This window comes from Panthera onca, chromosome B4 (assembly GCF_046562875.1).
Source record: "Panthera onca isolate mPanOnc1 chromosome B4, mPanOnc1 haplotype 2, whole genome shotgun sequence".
NCBI lineage: Eukaryota > Metazoa > Chordata > Mammalia > Carnivora > Felidae > Panthera > Panthera onca.
The window spans coordinates 119,092,259-119,109,720 of NC_138345.1; the positions used below are offsets into that span (position 1 = coordinate 119,092,259).

The following is a 17,462-nucleotide window of genomic DNA, read 5'->3' on the forward strand; positions in this document are numbered from 1 at the left end:
AGAAATTTTTTTGAGAGAAAGAGCAAGTGAGCAAGGGGCAGAGAGAGGGAGAGAGGGAGAGAGGGAGAGGGAGGGAGGGAGGGAGAGAGAGAAGTGGGGCTCACCCAAAGTGGGGCTGGAACTCACCTGATCTGGGACTTGAACTCACCAACTATGAGATCATGACCTGAGACGAAGTCTGAGGCTTAAGGACTGAGCCATCCAGGAGCCCAAAACTTAGAAATGTTTAAGCACACTGGACAGTAAATATGCTCTTGCCACATGTACAGAACATCGGCAGGTGGGATCTAAAATGACTATCCCAGTAAGTGCAGCCTCAGCCTGCATCCCCTCCCTCCTATGAAGAGTTCATCCTTCCTTCCTTGTTGGAAAAGCTCCAAACAAATTCAGGAAGAGCCTGGTTCCTGACCTTGCTTGCCCTGGGAATCCACCATGTCCTCCTGCGTCTATCTAGTTTGGGGTTCTGTCTGGGATGCCCTGTTTCAGGGGTGCCTTTTGATTCTGTTCTAGCAATAAGCTTTATCTCCATCCCTAAGAGCCAGGCCACTGCCAGGCCTGGAGGAGCAGCTGTGGAGGTGGCCTGGGATGGGATTGGAAACAAAAGCATTCTTTCATTTTTAGAAGGAAAAAAAAAAAAAAACAAGCATTTTTAGATAAAGTGGGGGTTTGAACATTTTTTTAAGCTGAAGGGTTCAGTGGCATATTTGCAAGAATACTATAATATTTAACATTTTCATAAATAGAGGACGGATTAGGTATACTGCATAGATCCACACAGTGGAACACTAGGCAGCCAATTAAAATGAAAATTCAGTCATTAAAAAAAACTGGTTAAAAGACTCTAAAAATATATGGATATATACAAACATAGATGGTATCTATGTGCACAGAAAACAGGGATATATATTAAGATGTTACTAATGGTTAACACGGAGTGTTGAGATGATGAATGAGTTTTTATGTTTCTTTATGTTTTGAACTTTATTCAACTGAAGTTGAATAATTTTATAGTCATAAAAATAAAAGCCTGTCAATTTTAATACTTAAAAGAAAATAGTCTATGGGGCGCCTGGGTGGCTCAGTCGGTTGGGCGGCCGACTTCGGCTCAGGTCATGATCTCTCAGTCCGTGAGGTCGAGCCCCACGTCGGGCTCTGTGCTGACAGCTCAGAGCCTGGAGCCTGTTTCGGATTCTGTGTCTCCCTCTCTCTGACCCTCCCCTGTTCATGTTCTGTCTCTCTCTGTCTCATAAATAAATAAACGTTAAAAATTAAAAAAAAAAAATAGTCTAGCTCAAAAAAATCTTACTTATTCTTTACCCATCACCTTGGGGTTCTGAGTGCCTTTGCATTCTCTGGCAGAGAGGGTCGGAAACTATTCCAAGCAAAACCCAGGCCCTACTGCAGATGTTACCGTGGCTCACCTCCATGTACCAGTAGGGCTGGCCATCCATTAGGCCAAGAATCTAATTTAGGCTCTTCAGTTTTCACACTGGATGTCAATTCTAACATCTGCTCAGTTGAATTTTAGACTACCTAGGTCTTCCTTTAACCTGGAACCCCAATACTTCTTTCTACTCTTCTAAGTACAAAGAGTTGAACCTTCTACTGTCTAATTTCTATCAAGATCAGCTGAAAAATGTTGTATGTGGACATTAACTTATAGATACACACTCAGTACATTCTTGCAGCTGTGCTAGGTTTTATTGCTGTACCGAGTCAGACCACCTGTGAACCTGAACCACATTCTATTTCATCTCAGAGATGATAAAGCAGACCTAGCAGCAACTAGCACATGACATTGCTTACTATGTCCCAGGGACCTGCTAAGTGCCTGATGTAGATTACCTAACTCTCAGAGCTACCTTAGAGAGGGAGAATTATCACCCCCAATTTTATGTGTGAGAGGTTCAGGATTAGTGAGATTGATTAACCTGGCCAAATTCACACTGCTAGTAAGGGGCAGAGCCAAGATTCAAACCCAGATCTGACCTCAGATGAGCCAGTATTTTGTGCCACTCAGCTCCCTGCCTTGTTGCTTTTTATGAATCTGCTGGTGTTCTGCTTTCACTGAGGGAAACTTGTGTTTTGGAGATTCACTGTATGAATGTTAGTGAGATACTATCAGACAATATTGTGTCATGGAGAGACTCAGGACAAAAAGTTCTTTCAGACTTCAGTCTCACTGAAGTTTTGTTTTCTGAGAGGATGGGCTATACTCCCCAATACAGGAGACATGTATTTCCCTATTTGCTTTGACCTCCAGGAAGCTCAGAGCCAAATTTGTGGCTTGGCTCTAATAACTACATACAATTCTGTGGTCTGCATACTGATGTTAAATCTATTCCCTTGGTGTTGATCTTCCTTTTAGTCTGTATTTTACCTAATTCAGATCTGTGTGTACCTCTATTTTTAGATCTATCATACCCATTTATGTAGGTTGCCTTAAATCCTTGATGGAAGAAGGCATGGTATAAATGATGTCCATTTGTTCATGCATACATTTGCGAGCTCACTTTGTTTAACCTGTTACTACCAAAATGGCTGACAAGCTACATCATATGTGGCCTTCTCATCACCTGGTGAAAGTGACACCTCAATAAGTGAGCGAGCTGAGAAGGGATGGGACACCACAGGGAGAGAGGGCCCTGTTGGTCCAGGCTGGTAAGCTACTGTTTGCAAGTAGACCATTCTGATCTATCTTCTGGCACTTTCTGCTAGCATTAAAAAAAACACAAAACCACCACATTTCAGTAACTGGAATTGAAGGAATAAACAAATGTTAGTTCCACAGCCTTAGGCAACTACGGGCCCATACCTGGCTATTCTTTGGACTCTGGGGGTCAGCAGAACTACTTCCTGAGGTCAGCAAAGGTTACCCACGCCTGAAGAGGATGCCAACAGAAACATTCAAAGGGCTATCTCTGGGCATTGAAGCCCTAGACAGGGCGGAGGAGTCACAAGCATGAGGAGCTTCAGAGGTTTGCCACACCAGCACTGGTGACTAAAGACCATGCCTACATCACCTGCATGGGCTAAAGCTACCATGGGCTACCTACCTGTGGCACCAATCACTGCCACTGAGGGGACGACACTGAGAACGGGGTCTGGTCCAGGTGACCTTTAGGTCCCTTTCCACCCTGAGAGATCCAGGATTCTAATTAGAAGCTTATGTCTCTTACTGTGGATTCAGTTTAGAGATGTACATATACTTGACCCCATGTTAAACTGTAGCATATTACGCAAAGACCAGACTGCAGGCCTCGACAATCCACCGGCCAATGCTTAGAGAGGCTATAACCAAGGGGCTGGCCTTCCTCCCAGAGGATGTCCTCATTGCAACAATCACCCCTAAAACTATTCCAAATGCTCAAGTATTTTGTCTATTATAAAATGACTCTTTTAGCAAAACACCCTTTCCCCATCTCTCATCTTTGGCTGGTAAGTTAATGCTCACCTGGGGCACTGCATCTTCCAGGAGCCTTCTCGTAATCCCTTTCCTGACCCTCTGGCTAAGCAAGGTGCACATTCTCAGACAGCCCTGCAGCATCTTTACACAGCTCTACTTCATGGTATTTACTAGTATTTTCTCTCATTTGTCTTTGTGTCTGTAGGGCTTAGGGTACATTAGCTGCCTGGTAGGTCCCTAAGATCAGAGGACATGCACCTTAAGGGTTAGATAAGGGTGACTATGGATGGCCAGAGCCAATTCTTGCCTTCTCTTTTCTCTCCCACAGGTAGACCTGGATGAACAAAGGCCAAACAAATACATGCAATGCCATCACGGCCCTGAAAACAGAGGAGAGTTATTTTTAATCTGGGTCCTCAGCAGGGTCTCCAGAAGGAAGCCACAATTCTCTTTTGGCTGTATTTTGCTTGTACTTCTTGTTTTTTAAGACCTAGGGTAAGCTTCATCTACAAGTTGCTTCACCCACATCTTGAAGCAAAAATAACTCTTGAGAATATTCTGGGCATATTCACAGAATTCATTGACATCTCTTTAACTCCACCTATAGTTAGTTCTCTCAAGTACAAGCCAGAAATTAATCTCGATAGATTGTATCTGTAAAAGTAAATACTGCCCAATCACAGTCTTTAGTATTTAGAAATAAACGTTAGGCATTTGGCTAAGATGTCTATCTGGTTCAGGGCTAACATGCAGACTGACCAATATACAGATAACCTCTTTAGGGGTAATTTCAGCTCACCAAAAGAATCATGAAATTAATATTTCCCCCTAATTATAACAGGGGTACATGTATACAATTTTGAAAATATATAAAGAAGAAAATAGAAAATCACCTGTAAAATTCTGCTGGAATATAGCCAATACTGCGTTTTGGTTGGTTTTCTTTTTGCATTCATATATATACAAATACTTTTTTTTTTTTTTTTAATTTTTTTTTCAACGTTTTTTTATTTATTTTTGGGACAGAGAGAGACAGAGCATGAACGGGGGAGGGGCAGAGAGAGAGGGAGACACAGAATCAGAAACAGGCTCCAGGCTCCGAGCCATCAGCCCAGAGCCCGACGCGGGGCTCGAACTCACGGACCGCGAGATCGTGACCTGGCTGAAGTCGGACGCTTAACCGACTGCGCCACCCAGGCGCCCCAAAATACTTTGATATGATATATGAATATTTACATATGTGAATTAAAAAAATTAAAATCACACTTGATATGTGGTTTCATAAGCTTCTTTCTCATGCAACATTAAATCACGAATAGTTTTTGCCTGCTACCAAATGTTCTTCAAGAATCAGATTTTTAAAGGTGGCAGGGCATTATTCCAGCATTACTCGCTAAGGTTAACTTCATGCCTCATCCTGAGTACATGAGGGCACACTGGCTTAGCAAAGACCTAATTAGCCAGGAGGTTGGGCCCTCCTTCCTTAAGCCATGACTTGCTTTCTTGTAACATTTAAGGTTCTCCATGGAGATCATGCACCTGTGCCCTGTGTTCACCTGTCCACATGAAACCATAGCCTGAGTCGGCTGGATAGCAGGCATCCACAGGGACTTGGAGAAAGGGTATGCAAAAGAGAGATTTGCCCGATTTCAACCTCTCCCCACTTTTCAAAAGTAAATGCTCCTAGTGGAAGCTATAGTAAACCTTTACTAAACTGTGATGCCTTTGAAAAGGGGCACTTCCCAAATCCAAAACCCTTTTTATTTTAACCCTTCTCATTGAAAATCTTTCTCAAATGGACAAGTCCATTTCCTTAGCTTAATAAAAACAGTAAATATAAATGGCTTCTTGCTTATTGCAGGTGTATGTAATACTCTGAGCTCTCCACTCCCAAGTGAATTAATGAGTTGTCATGCCTCCAAACTTATCACATGTTCACACAAAGTAAGCATTCAGCTTCCAGCCCGAGCACGCCTCCTCTGAGAGCCCCAGCCCTGCTAGGTGTTGGCACAACTCCAGGGCAGCAAGGGTATGATTTCATGGCAGCTATTTGTTATGTCCCTACTTCTCCTACTGAACTATGAGCTTCTAGAGAGCAGGGACCTGTGCCTGACTCATAGTAGGCACTCAATAAATGTATTTAAATGGACTTTGACTTTGTTCCTCAAGTGTGGAATGCTGCTGCAGCAAACACATGCTGTAAATGAAAAACTGGTTTTTCATACGGGTTCTCACGACAAGAATACAACTGCTACTACCCCTCTCCTGTCCTCAGCAGCTGAGAATAGCTGAACACCCTGTGGACACACATTATCTCATTTAATTCTTACAATAGTCGTAAGTGGTGGGTACTATTGTTAGCTCTGTTTTACAGATGAGGAAACAGGATTAATTCTTGGCCAGACTATAAGTCTAAGAAGTGCTGACCTGATTCTAAACGCTACACTTCTAAACAGAACACCTGAGTTTTAGTTCTTTGCAGGGAGGCTATATGGACACAGGTATGAATGCTGCCAGACAATCTGCGAAAAAAAATTCAGAGTGCCTTTCTTAGATCTAATTTTACAAAAAAATGGAGTTGATTTTAGGCACTAATAACATCCATCCCTTCTTCCCCCACAAAAAATAGGGATGAAGAGAAAAAAGTGATTATTATTCTTTGAATATCCACCCACCTTTGACTTTGTGACTTGGTTAATTCTCAATGATTTATGCCAATGGAGAAAAGATACAGATATAATGCACGTTGACAGTGTTAATTTATTCCTTTTTTTTTTTTTTTTGGTGAGGGAACAGGTGGTGGTGTATAGAGCCACTCACTGCTCTCGGGAGCAGGATCCCTCCTGACACTGACTTGCCGAGGAGTCTCAGTGGCTTCAGAACCAGACTTTCACTTTACGTTGCTATCATAAGTGGGAAATAAGGCAGGGAAAGTGGTAGAGTTCCATCTAAAGGACTCTATGCCCTTTAAGGTTGCCTTCTATTGCCATGTACTTTCGTATTTCATAGTCTCATAGTCAAAGAGGTTGAGGGCCATTTTCAGGTGGAGAAAATGAGAAACAGAATGCCAGCTACAGCTTGGCTCCACACACAATATTAACTTAGTTGTCAGAGGTCAACTAACATCATCACCACTACCACCAACAGTTTTCTGCACTAAGTTCCCACTTTGTTGGATAACCTCTGCAACACAAGTCCTAAATACTTCTCACCAGGAACTTTGAGCTACCCTGTATATTCTCACGGTTTACAAACAGGCAGTATGGATGAAGGAGGTCAAAAGGTACAAACTTCCGGTCACAAGTTCTCGGGAATGTCAAGTCTAGCACAGTGACTACAGTTAACAATATTATGCTGTATAATTGAAAGTTGCTAAGACAGTAGATCTTAAAGTTCTCATCACAAGGGGAAAAACTGTTTAACTTTGAGGTGGATGGATATTAACTAAAGCTACTGTGGTGATCATTTCACAACATACACATAAATCATTATGTTGAGTACTTAAAATGAATATAAGGTTCTATGCCAATTATATCTCAATAAAACTGGAAAAAAGGGGGCTCAGGACTTTTAATTTCATTAAACAGATGAGAAAACCAAGAAAGAAACTCATTGCAGAGCTGAAGTCAGAAGCTGGCATAGGTCTCATTGGTCAGGACAGTGTGCTTGACTGGACTGTCCTTTTCTGTCTATGCTTTGTTTGCTGGGACATACTGGTGGCACAGTACTATCAGATGCTGTCACACAGTCCGCCAAACTTGTCTGCCTGCATTTCATCATCTCTGCTTCTCCAGTTTAGTTCCTCTCATGGCCCACATTCAGCCAAGAAAGCACAGGAAAGAGGGAGCTTTGTCTCCCACATCCACCACCCACCAGCATCATGACTCCAACGTTGCCTGCACATTCCTGAGCCAGTCTGTGCCATACCACGTGCTGCATGCTCAAGATTACAGAATTTGGGAGTTGCACGTAAGAGCAAATGAGCATGGTTAAAAATACCAAAGACTGCAAATATATTCTTTATAGAGAAATGAGAATTAGCAAGTGTCTAACAAGTCATGGCTTTTAATTCTATTAAAAAAAAAACCCTTTCATATTTTAAAAGTATTAAATGAGGTCCTTTCTAGATTTTTACAATAAATCTGATAGTTCCACAGAGAATGCATTGAAATCTTTCTGATTTACCCCTCTCATTACTTAGAAATCTAGAATGAGTGAACAGTATATAGAAGATGACAGTTTCCAAGTGGCCTTGGTTGTATCTGTTTCTTACCTATAGCATCCTCCTAAGGATGATCACTGCAGCTTTGGGATCTGGTGGCCACTGAAACACTCATTCCCCCCTTGCAATCCTTCCTGCATGCTATTCCCCTTCAGCCACTTGAGATAAGGCAGGAGGGAGGGAAAGTGGGATCCCTGTTTTCAACCCCTGTAGCTGGTCTCATGACACATCCTTCTTTTCTGCCCAGCTGTATTGCTGCCTCCTCCTCTAAGTTCTCACTGCCTGGACAGTGGGCTTTGGGAAGCCTTCTGTTCTATGGCAGATGAGATGTGTTCTGGGCCTTCCAAGTTAAGAGATGGGAATAGAAATCTGCTGCCATGACAGTGAGAGTCTAGAATGCAAGGAGGTTGGTGCTTGCTAATAGGTACATCCTGGCTTTTTTTCATGGGGACCTGCCCCCTAATTCTGCTTTTGCTCTAGTCTTCTTATTTGCATCGATCTACCTGTCATCTAAAACTGAAACAATCACAAGCTGAATAACTTATCATAGATTCTAAGTAATGGAAACAGGCTTAGAGATCCTAAAGTATAACATTTCCTAAAGTTCTGTAGAACACCACCCATGCAAAGTGCTCTCCGAAAACAGTTCCATGGTCAGGTGAGCTGGGGAGACGTGGTGCAGTCCACCCCCTCCTGGCATCTGAGCATATTAAAGGCTTGACAACGTCCCTTAGTAAGTGAACTATGTTAACTCACATGGTAGATTTGTAGGGGGACTTGGGCCTTCCTTCCCAGATTTCTATGGGAAAACACTCTGAATTTCAAATCTAATTCCCCATAAATTGAAGTGTTCTAGACATCACTGAATTTTCTTGATGGCAGATACTCATAAAAACATTGTTTTGACCTGTAAAAGCTTTGCAAGGTCAAAGCAGCAATAACTTTGCAATAAAAATGTGTATGTATTCATATATATCAGCTAAAAGATAACATGTATACTTACAGCTTTTTTTGTGTGTGCAATTTGAGCAGCCCAGGGGAATGACTCATACCAAAAAATTTTAAGGCTCCAAGACTAGACTGAATATTGAACTGCCCTATATAAAGATACAAAATCCATGCTCAAAGAGGCTCTTTTTTTTTTTTTTTTTTTTTTTACTGCAAGCAAAGCTTGTTGCGTCTCAAAATTGCTCAAAGGCCCTGGTCAAGTCTGGTGGCCTTTGTTACTATTTTTGAAGTTAGACAAACTGTGTTCACCTAGAGAGGATTAAAATGGTGGATTTGTGGTAGATGATGAAAATCCTTTGGAGCTGATACCAGCCAGAATCCTAAGCCTGTGAATATCTACAGTAAATCAAACATCTGGGTGAAAAGCTAAAAGATCAAGCAATTCTTTGCGTGCTTTCCAAATGTATCAGGGCCATCATGAAACTGAAACTAAACAGTTGCCTATCTTCCCCCACATTTCACCTTGGTATTCTGGCATCACACATACATTGCTAAAAACTCAAGGGGGCAGATGACCTATAGGTATCATTTTTAGTTTGAATATAGGACAATATTTGGGGTATGATCATAAAGGCCAATTATATGTTACTTTAAGAACTAATTTAGAAAGAAGTGCTGCAGTACTCAATGAGAGGCTGGAATTCATCCTGAAGAGTATCACAGTATTAATGTTAACACTTAGTGAAAACATTGCATGAAGGCAATATACCATTATAAGGCCTGCAGAGTCAATATTTTCTTTCTCTTGTTTCTATTTTATTTATTTATCACTTCTATTTTTTCAGTTCTTTTATAAGAGCAGTGGAAAAACTCTGGATCATAAATACACTTTTGGCAGATCTATTTTATGTCTTTTAGCAGAAAGAGGGCCAGGCTGTCAATTGTGATGTAAACAGGCAAGGAGAGGGAAGAGGTAGGGAAGGAACATTGAACACCTGTTATTTAGGAGGCACTCTCCATATGTTCCTTCATTTCAATCCTGATGAAAACCTGTGAGGTACAAATCCCTGTACCTGGGTTTATAGACAAAGGAAATTGAGGCTCAGAAAAGTCCTACAACTTGTCTAAGACCAGGGTGCAGGAAGCAGAGCTGGGGTGTGAACCCTGATCTGCCTGTTCTTTCTATGACACTAATCCAACTCCCATAGTGAAAGGTATTTCATGCAAACCAAAATATGTGTGGATAGAATGGAATTTTGCTCTTTACAGCAACAACTGCATTTCACAAGAATGGAAATTATGTTTAAGGCACCAGAAATCTAATGCTGAAATGACTTTAATCAACACCATTGATCTCATGTAAACAAACACAACCAGAGATATTCAAAAGCAGCTTTCAAGGGCTTTGCTTTCTAGTCCTTACTATGATCACATACCACTTCCACATACCTTCCAAAATAGAGGGAAGTTTTTAATAGCACATGAACATTCTTTCCTATTTTCGGTCTTCAAAAACTGAAAGACATGTGCCACTTGCTCTGAGCAAATGCTCTGAGCATGAGCCTGATGTACCTTAGAATGGTGTACATTTTGGATTATGGTGGTCGTTGGTCCTTCAGTGTTAGCCAGAGATGAAAAAGATTGTTCCAAGAAGTTTCACCCATGACACAGAACTATGGGCCGGCCTCCCAAGAATATATTTATTATATTGCAGTTTCTGTGTAATTATTTAAATATGTATATTTCAAACACATTGAACAGGGCAAAACTGTCAAGTTAAAGTGACATTTTAGGATTCTTCTGATTACAGATTATTTCATGGTTGCAACCATATCTGTTCTCGCTGCTTCAAATGCTGAATGGCCAGTGTACTGTATTAGAGATTCTTAGAGATATCCTCAAGAATTGGTACCATACTGAGGGTATCTGTTTATCTTAGTGGAACACTTGTTTTCTACCACTGCTTTCATTTTTCAAATTTGTAATATAAGGTCTAATGTTTAGTCTAATGACAAATAGGACTATAAGTGGTATAATATAAGTATGTCATTACCAGACTAATTCTGAATAAGCAGATGAACCAAACCTTGGTGTTCTCAATTATAATTTGTAGGTATAAAAACTGTTTGACTACTTTTCAATATAGAAAACCACAAATAATGTATGTGGCACTGAAATTTATTTTTCTTCCTAACAAATCTGGACTACTATGCCCTACTATTTAAAAATGGCCACCAGAGAAACCAACAGACATTACTATGTTTTGGGACCAAAGAAAGAAAGGGATTTGTCAAATATGAAAAATCAAGTTAGTAGTTGAGCAATAGCAGTTCAGATACCAAGGAGAAATAGAATTCTAAATTTAATGGGTGAGTGAAAATATAGAAAAAGCTCAGAAAAACTTAGTCTGCAAAGTACCTTACATTAGGCATATCTGAACACTTGATAAACAAACCAAGTATCTTAACTGTAAGTTGAGCTTTCAATAAAATGCAGGTATATTGGGGGAAATATTTAATCTGTTCAAAGATGGTAGTTACTCACCACATCGAAGGCAGTAAACACATGACAGTAGTGGTGATTGGACTTCAAATCTTTTGTGATATAAGCAAATGTTGAGAGGTCTTCTGGGTCCTGGGCAGCACAGGAGATATTACGAATTTCATGCTCGGCAATTATGTTCTGGAAGAAATGACATAAGTGACCATTATTTTCCTTTGCAAACCAGTAAATTTTAGAACCAAGGCAAATGACTTGGGAATCAGTTGCCTTCCCCCTTTCTAGAATGTTCTAGACCAGCAACATTCAAGGTGACCCAACATGCTATCTGTGGGTAAATGAATACCAGATCTGGAAGGAATGTTTTCATTTAATTAAAAACAACCTAATATAGTCATATCCTGGAGCAGTGGTTCTCACCAGGTGCTGTGAGCAGAAGCAGTCTGGGTGGCAGACACTCCTTAAAAAAATAGTAGTTATGAAGCATTTTAGTGTTTTGATTCCCCATATACACCTATAGATAGGCAGTGCTGCCTTCTGCTAATTCTGTCTGGAAAGGATCACCTGCCACATTCTGCATGCTGGGAGAAACTCTTCCCCATCTTGCTGCTCACTGTCTTGTGCCCTGCTCCTACTGCCCCAGAGCAAAGGCAGGTATAGAAGGAAACGGGGAGGTGGAAATGTCAAGGTGCTATCTTTCAAAAAAAAAATTTTGGGGGGGGGTGTCTGGGTAGCTTAGTTGGTTAAGCATCTGATTCTTGATTCCGGCTCAGGTCATGATCTCAAGGTTGTGAGATTGAGACCCTACTTGGGATATTCTCTCTCTCTCTCTTTCTCTCTCTTTCTTTCTCTCTGCCCCTCCTCCCCACTCATACTCTCACTCTCTCTCAAAATAAATAAACATTAATTTTTTTAAATGTGAGTTTAGTTGACACTGTTACATTAGTTTCAGATGTACAATGTAGTGATTCAACTTCTCTGTACATTATGCTATGTTCACAAGTATAGCTACCATCTGTCACCATACAATGTGACACTGATAAACAATTCTGAATTGCTTACTCAGAATCAGTCTTGTAATGACATACTTACGGTATTATGCCACTTATAGTCCTATTTGTCATTAAGTCTAAACATTAGCCCTTATATCATAATTGACTATATTACCCATGCTGTGCCTCTTATCGCATGATTACTCATCCCATAAGTGGAAGACTGTACCTCCCACTCCCCTTCACCCATGTTGCCCATCCCCTCAGCCCCTTCCCTCTGACAACTCTGTTTGTTTTCTGTATTTATAGGTCTGATTCTGCCTTTTGTTTATTCAATTGTTTTATTTTGTAGATTCCACATGAGTGAAATCCTATCCATTTGTCTTTTTGGTCTTATTTCACTTAGCATAATACCCTGTAGGTCCATCCATGTTGTTGCAAATGGCAAGATCTCATCCTTTTTATGGCTGTGTAATATTCCATTGTGTGTGTGTGTGCGTGTGTGTGCGCACAATCTTCCTTATTCAATCCTCTATTAATGGACACTTAGGTTGCTTCTATATCTTGGTTATTGTTAATACTGCAATAAACATAGGGGTGCATATATCTTTTTGAATTAGCGTTCTCATTTTCTTTGGGTAAATAGTAGTGGAATTACTGAATCATATGGTATTTCTATTTTTAATTTTTTTGAGGAACTCCACACTGTTTTCCACAGTGGCTGCAGCAATGTACATTCCCACCAACAGTTCAAGGTGCTCCCTCCTAAAGACTCTGTGGAGGCTAAGGTGTAGAGGTACTATGAGGGAAACAACCACTCTGCATTATTCAGGTCTTGGATTCCCTGCTTGATGCAGGGCCCTGTGGATGACAATACCTTACTAACTATACCCACTGTCCAGAATTATGAGTGGGCGCTGTGGCTATCATTATCTTACAGGTGGGGAAGCTGATACTCAGTGTAAGTGCCTTATGCAGGACAGGTGGTAGAGTTAGGACTAAAATGTAAGGTTGTCTGACTGTAGAGTTCAGGCTCTTTCACACACTGCAGGGCCCCTCATTGCCACCTCTCCCTCACTGGTTTAACATAATGTCATTTTTTTCTCTCTAGCATTTCTTCATGGCATCTCCCTGCCAGCCCCCTCATTCCAACGTGCCTCTAAGAATAACTGGTGGGAGGTAAGTGAAGAAAGGTTTAAGTATTATTATCCTAAAGCACAAAATAACCAAGGAGCATCATCTTGGCTTCAAACTCTGCTAGAAATTTCTTTTGATACACAGACGTATTTGAAAAAAAAAAAATTCCCATAATTGCGCATTTTTTATCTTATAATATCCCATTTACGTTTTTTCCAGTTGTCATAGATCTAAAACCCTCAATACTTTAGTTACGCTAATTACTTTTTAATTGCACAGTCTGAAATAACCTGTTGGCAATAAAATGTTCCGCGTATACCCATCAATGCCTAAAAACGCTTACAAAATGTCCTTCCCTGCCAGCACCCCCAGCAAGTACTTCATGGCCCCCACTCTACTGAGCTGTGTGGCTGAGAAGCAATTACAGAATTAACACATAAAAGAAAATTAAATTAAGACATTCTTCACTGTGGCCCTGTATGTTGACACTACACGCAGCACTCTGTCAAAAATAACTCAATTTGAAATTGGAATCCCATAAACAAATAACATTCTATTGCAAGATACAGTTTCAAAATAGAAGGCCATGATCTTCTTCTGGCATTCAGATAGGTTTTCAAGTAGAAAACTAAATGAGGAGCTAGTGAGTCTTAAAATGAATTTAAGAATCTACATGGTGTCAGGGCAACTGGATGGTTCAGTTGGTTAAGCATATGACTCTCGATTTTGGCCCAGGACATGATGTTGGAGTTGTGAAACTGAGCTCCATGTTGAGCATGGAGCCTGCTTAAGACTCACTCTCTCTCTTTCTCTCTTACTCTCTCTCCCACTCATGCTCTAAAAATAAAAAAAAATTAAAAAAATAAAAATAAAAAGAATCTACAAAGTCTTCACAGGGATGTTTGCAAGTGCTGAGAGTCTCCACCATCATTTTAATTGGGGGCTGCCATGACCTTGGGGAGTGTGGATTTGGTCTCACCTATCCAAGATCCACTATCATCAGAAATAGAACATTCGCTGTGATTTTTAACTAAATTGGCATTTTGTGTTCTTGAGATCCTTTACTAGCATTCGGTAGATTGGAAGATCAACTTCTTGGGAAAGTATTACACTGAAAAACTCCCTGTCATTTTGAAAAAAGTTAATTTTATCTGAGACAGAGAGAGAAAGAGAGAGAGAAAGCAAGCATGAGTGGGGAGGAGGTGCAGAGGAATAGGGAGGGAGAGAATCTCCATGATGAACTCGGAGCCTGATGTGGGGCTTGATTCCATGACCTGCGATCATAACCTGAGCTGAAATCAAGAGTCGGATGCTCAACTGACTGAGGCACCCAGGAGCCCTGCCCTCTGATTTTCAATGTACTGAATTTCCTGAATCACTTCTCAACTGTCTTCAGTGGTGTGTGACAGCATCATGACCCTGGGCAAAACTATAAAGTAGGTAAAGTATATCTTTGGAGATCTCTCTTTATTACGGACTGCATGTCTGTGTCCTTCCCAAATTCATATCTTGAATTCTTAGGAACCTTGAAATCTTAAGCCTTGATGTGATAGTATCTGGAGGGGTGGGGGGGGGGCTCTGGGAGGTGGTTAGGTCCTGAGGATGGGGCTCCATGATGGAATTAGTCCCTTACAAAAGAAGAGAGACCTAGCTAGCTCTCTCTGCCATGTGAGGACACAGCAGGAGGATGCCCTCTATGAGCCAGTTCTCATCAGACACTGAATCTGCCTCCAGTACTGTGAGAAATAAATGCATATTACTTAAGCAATTCAGGCCATGTTAATTTGTTATAGCAGCCCAAATGGACTAAGACATTTTCCCTTTTTTGCCATTCCCCCAATTTTCTGGAACCCCCCACTTCTGTATTTCCCAGGAACCCAGGGCTGTCTTTTAGCTGCCCATTGAGACTGCCCTCTTCTGTGTTGCTTCATGTTCCCAAATCAGCCTCCTCTCCCACTACTGAAACTCTGTTGCTATGATCTAGAGGGAAGGTGGCTAATAAATGTATTCTATATTTCATTAAGAATAACCGATGTTTAATCATCTTAACTGGCACTTTAAAAATATGCTGTTAATTGAATTCACATTGATGGCTTGTGTAGGGAGGGACTGTTGAACAGAACTTCCTGATCTTTCTGCAAGGCCAGGATGTGGTGAGCTCGAGGTCTCACTATTGAAACACTGCCACCACTCTGCATGGTCTACCTTTGCAGAATGATGAGGCCAGTTTCCCATGTGTAAGACGCATCTAAGACCAAGGACACCACAGCTGGAGACAGCATGGAGACTGGATGGCTGGTTTCCTCCTTGGAGAAGATGTCTAGGAGGGACAGATTTTTTCTACCTCCTGTTACATATCAGTTGGTGGCTCCTCCATAAATTAAAAGCAGATGACAACATAAGGTACAGGTGATGTACCTCAGTTTAAGATGGATTCCTTTTATGTTGCTCAGCCTTCATACCTCAGCACATTCTAAGGAGACTAGCACTTTGAAAAGACTCAAAAGAAGGAGTGAGGAGGGGCTTATCCTGCCCCTTCCTTGGGATAGAAAGTTTGGCAGCCCAGTCCCTTGCAACAGGGAGAGATTGTTTTTCTGGTCTGTTGCCTTTCATCATGTTGAGAAACAGCTAAACAGGTGCCTGGCTGGTGGGTGTAGAGTAGAATTGTCTGGTCTAGCCAATTAACAGAGAGGTTCTAAGAAGGGCGTGTGATGCTGAAGTGATACAGCCAAGAAGTCAGCTTCCTCTCCCTCCCCCCACTCATGGCTATGACAGGCAGGCCTTTCTCCTGAGTCTCTTCCTTAGGCCCGGCCTTTTCAGAGAATGCAGTGCCCCTGCAGAGAAGGGGTAAGACAGAAAGGGAGCAGCCCCAGCCGAGGGCTGCCTGGAGGGGACCTGTAGAGCAGCTGATGCAGATGAGAACAGCACACATGCTTAATGGGCTCTTAATCTGACTCTGAGCTTTTTAGAGGGAGAAGTATGTGCTATTAAAAAAAAAAAAAAAAAAAAAAAAAGAGCACTTGTTTAGGCAAATGTTCTGAATTATTTTGTGCTTAAAAAATAGCATAAGCCCTGTTTGAAGTTGGCATTCAAAAAGCAAACAAACAAAAAACAAACTCCAGCACTGCACTGTTCCTAATTTAGCTTGATGGGAAGATTGAGGAGGGGGTCAGAACAGGAAGGCAAAATGCAACCCATTCTTAGCCAAGCGTTGGATATGGGGACTGTGTCACCTCTTGCAAAACCCTGCTGGTCTCAACACAGGTCTGTAACCAGTCAGAGACCTCTGGGCCAAATGCCATGCTAGAATTATCTCTGGGCTATGGATCTACAAAAAGTTGATGTGCTTCATCTACAACATTTAAGGACCAGATCTATTCCAAGTTCTATTTAGAAAAAACATTTTTAATGTTTATTTTTATTTTTGAGAGAGAGAAAAAGAGAGAGAGAACGAGCACAAGTGAGCAGGGGACGTGCAGAGAGGAGACACAGAATCCAAAGCAGGGTCCAGGCTCTGAGCTGTCAGTACAGAGCCTGACGCAGGGCTCGAACTCACAGACCACGAGATCATGACCCAAGCCTAATTCAGACGCCCAACCAACTGAGCCACCCAGGTGCCCCTCTAAGTTCTATTTTTAATTCAAGACTGTTTTCTACTTCTTCCTTCTTAAATCAGGATTAGTGGTTTAAATTGTTTCCTAAGTTTCTAGGCAATAAATACACTTGCGAGTTTCTACCTAGGCACCTGACTCTTCCCCATGAAGCAGCCAAAATCACTTATTCATTGGAGTAAAAGGAAAGAAGTGCTTTGCTGGACGGCTCATCTATCACAGTCTAATGGGCGGTAATAAGAATGGAAGAGGAGCACACACTCAAAATTAACTGGTGGATGGTGGCTGTGGAGGAACAGAAGATGTGTTAGAGAGTCAATCCTTTTCCACGACCAGCTGGCTGTATGACTGTGGGGCGGTCACTTAACAGAGACTCTGAGGTCTTCCATTCCTCCCCCTGTGCCGTGCAGGATGAACAACCCCCTCTACCTCTCTAGGGCAGAGTAAGAGATATGCAGTGGTCAGGAGAGGACTGTCTAGGAATAAAGCACAATGGAAGCATCAGATATGAAAATTAGGTTGTGACTTTAGGTTGTGCCTTATTACAGGCTTAGTTGGCCACTAGTACCTCATGTCGTGAGGTCTTCTAATATGTCTCCACAAGTCCTTCAAGTCAAAGTGGCCCAGTGAGACAACACCTCCCATGG

At 41.5% G+C, this 17,462-nt stretch overlaps 1 protein-coding gene across 20 annotated transcripts in view; it reads right to left on the reverse strand.

Moving 5' to 3' along the window:
- The window catches only part of ANKS1B (ankyrin repeat and sterile alpha motif domain containing 1B), a 1,079,287-nt gene that overhangs the window by 17,307 nt on the left and 1,044,518 nt on the right, over window positions 1-17,462 (reverse strand). For all 20 annotated transcript variants that reach the window (XM_060656669.3, XM_060656668.3, XM_060656666.3 and 17 more), the window contains one exon: window positions 11,121-11,258. In XM_060656669.3, the coding sequence (XP_060512652.3) occupies window positions 11,121-11,258 (138 nt within the window). The remainder of the gene's footprint in view (window positions 1-11,120; window positions 11,259-17,462) is intronic.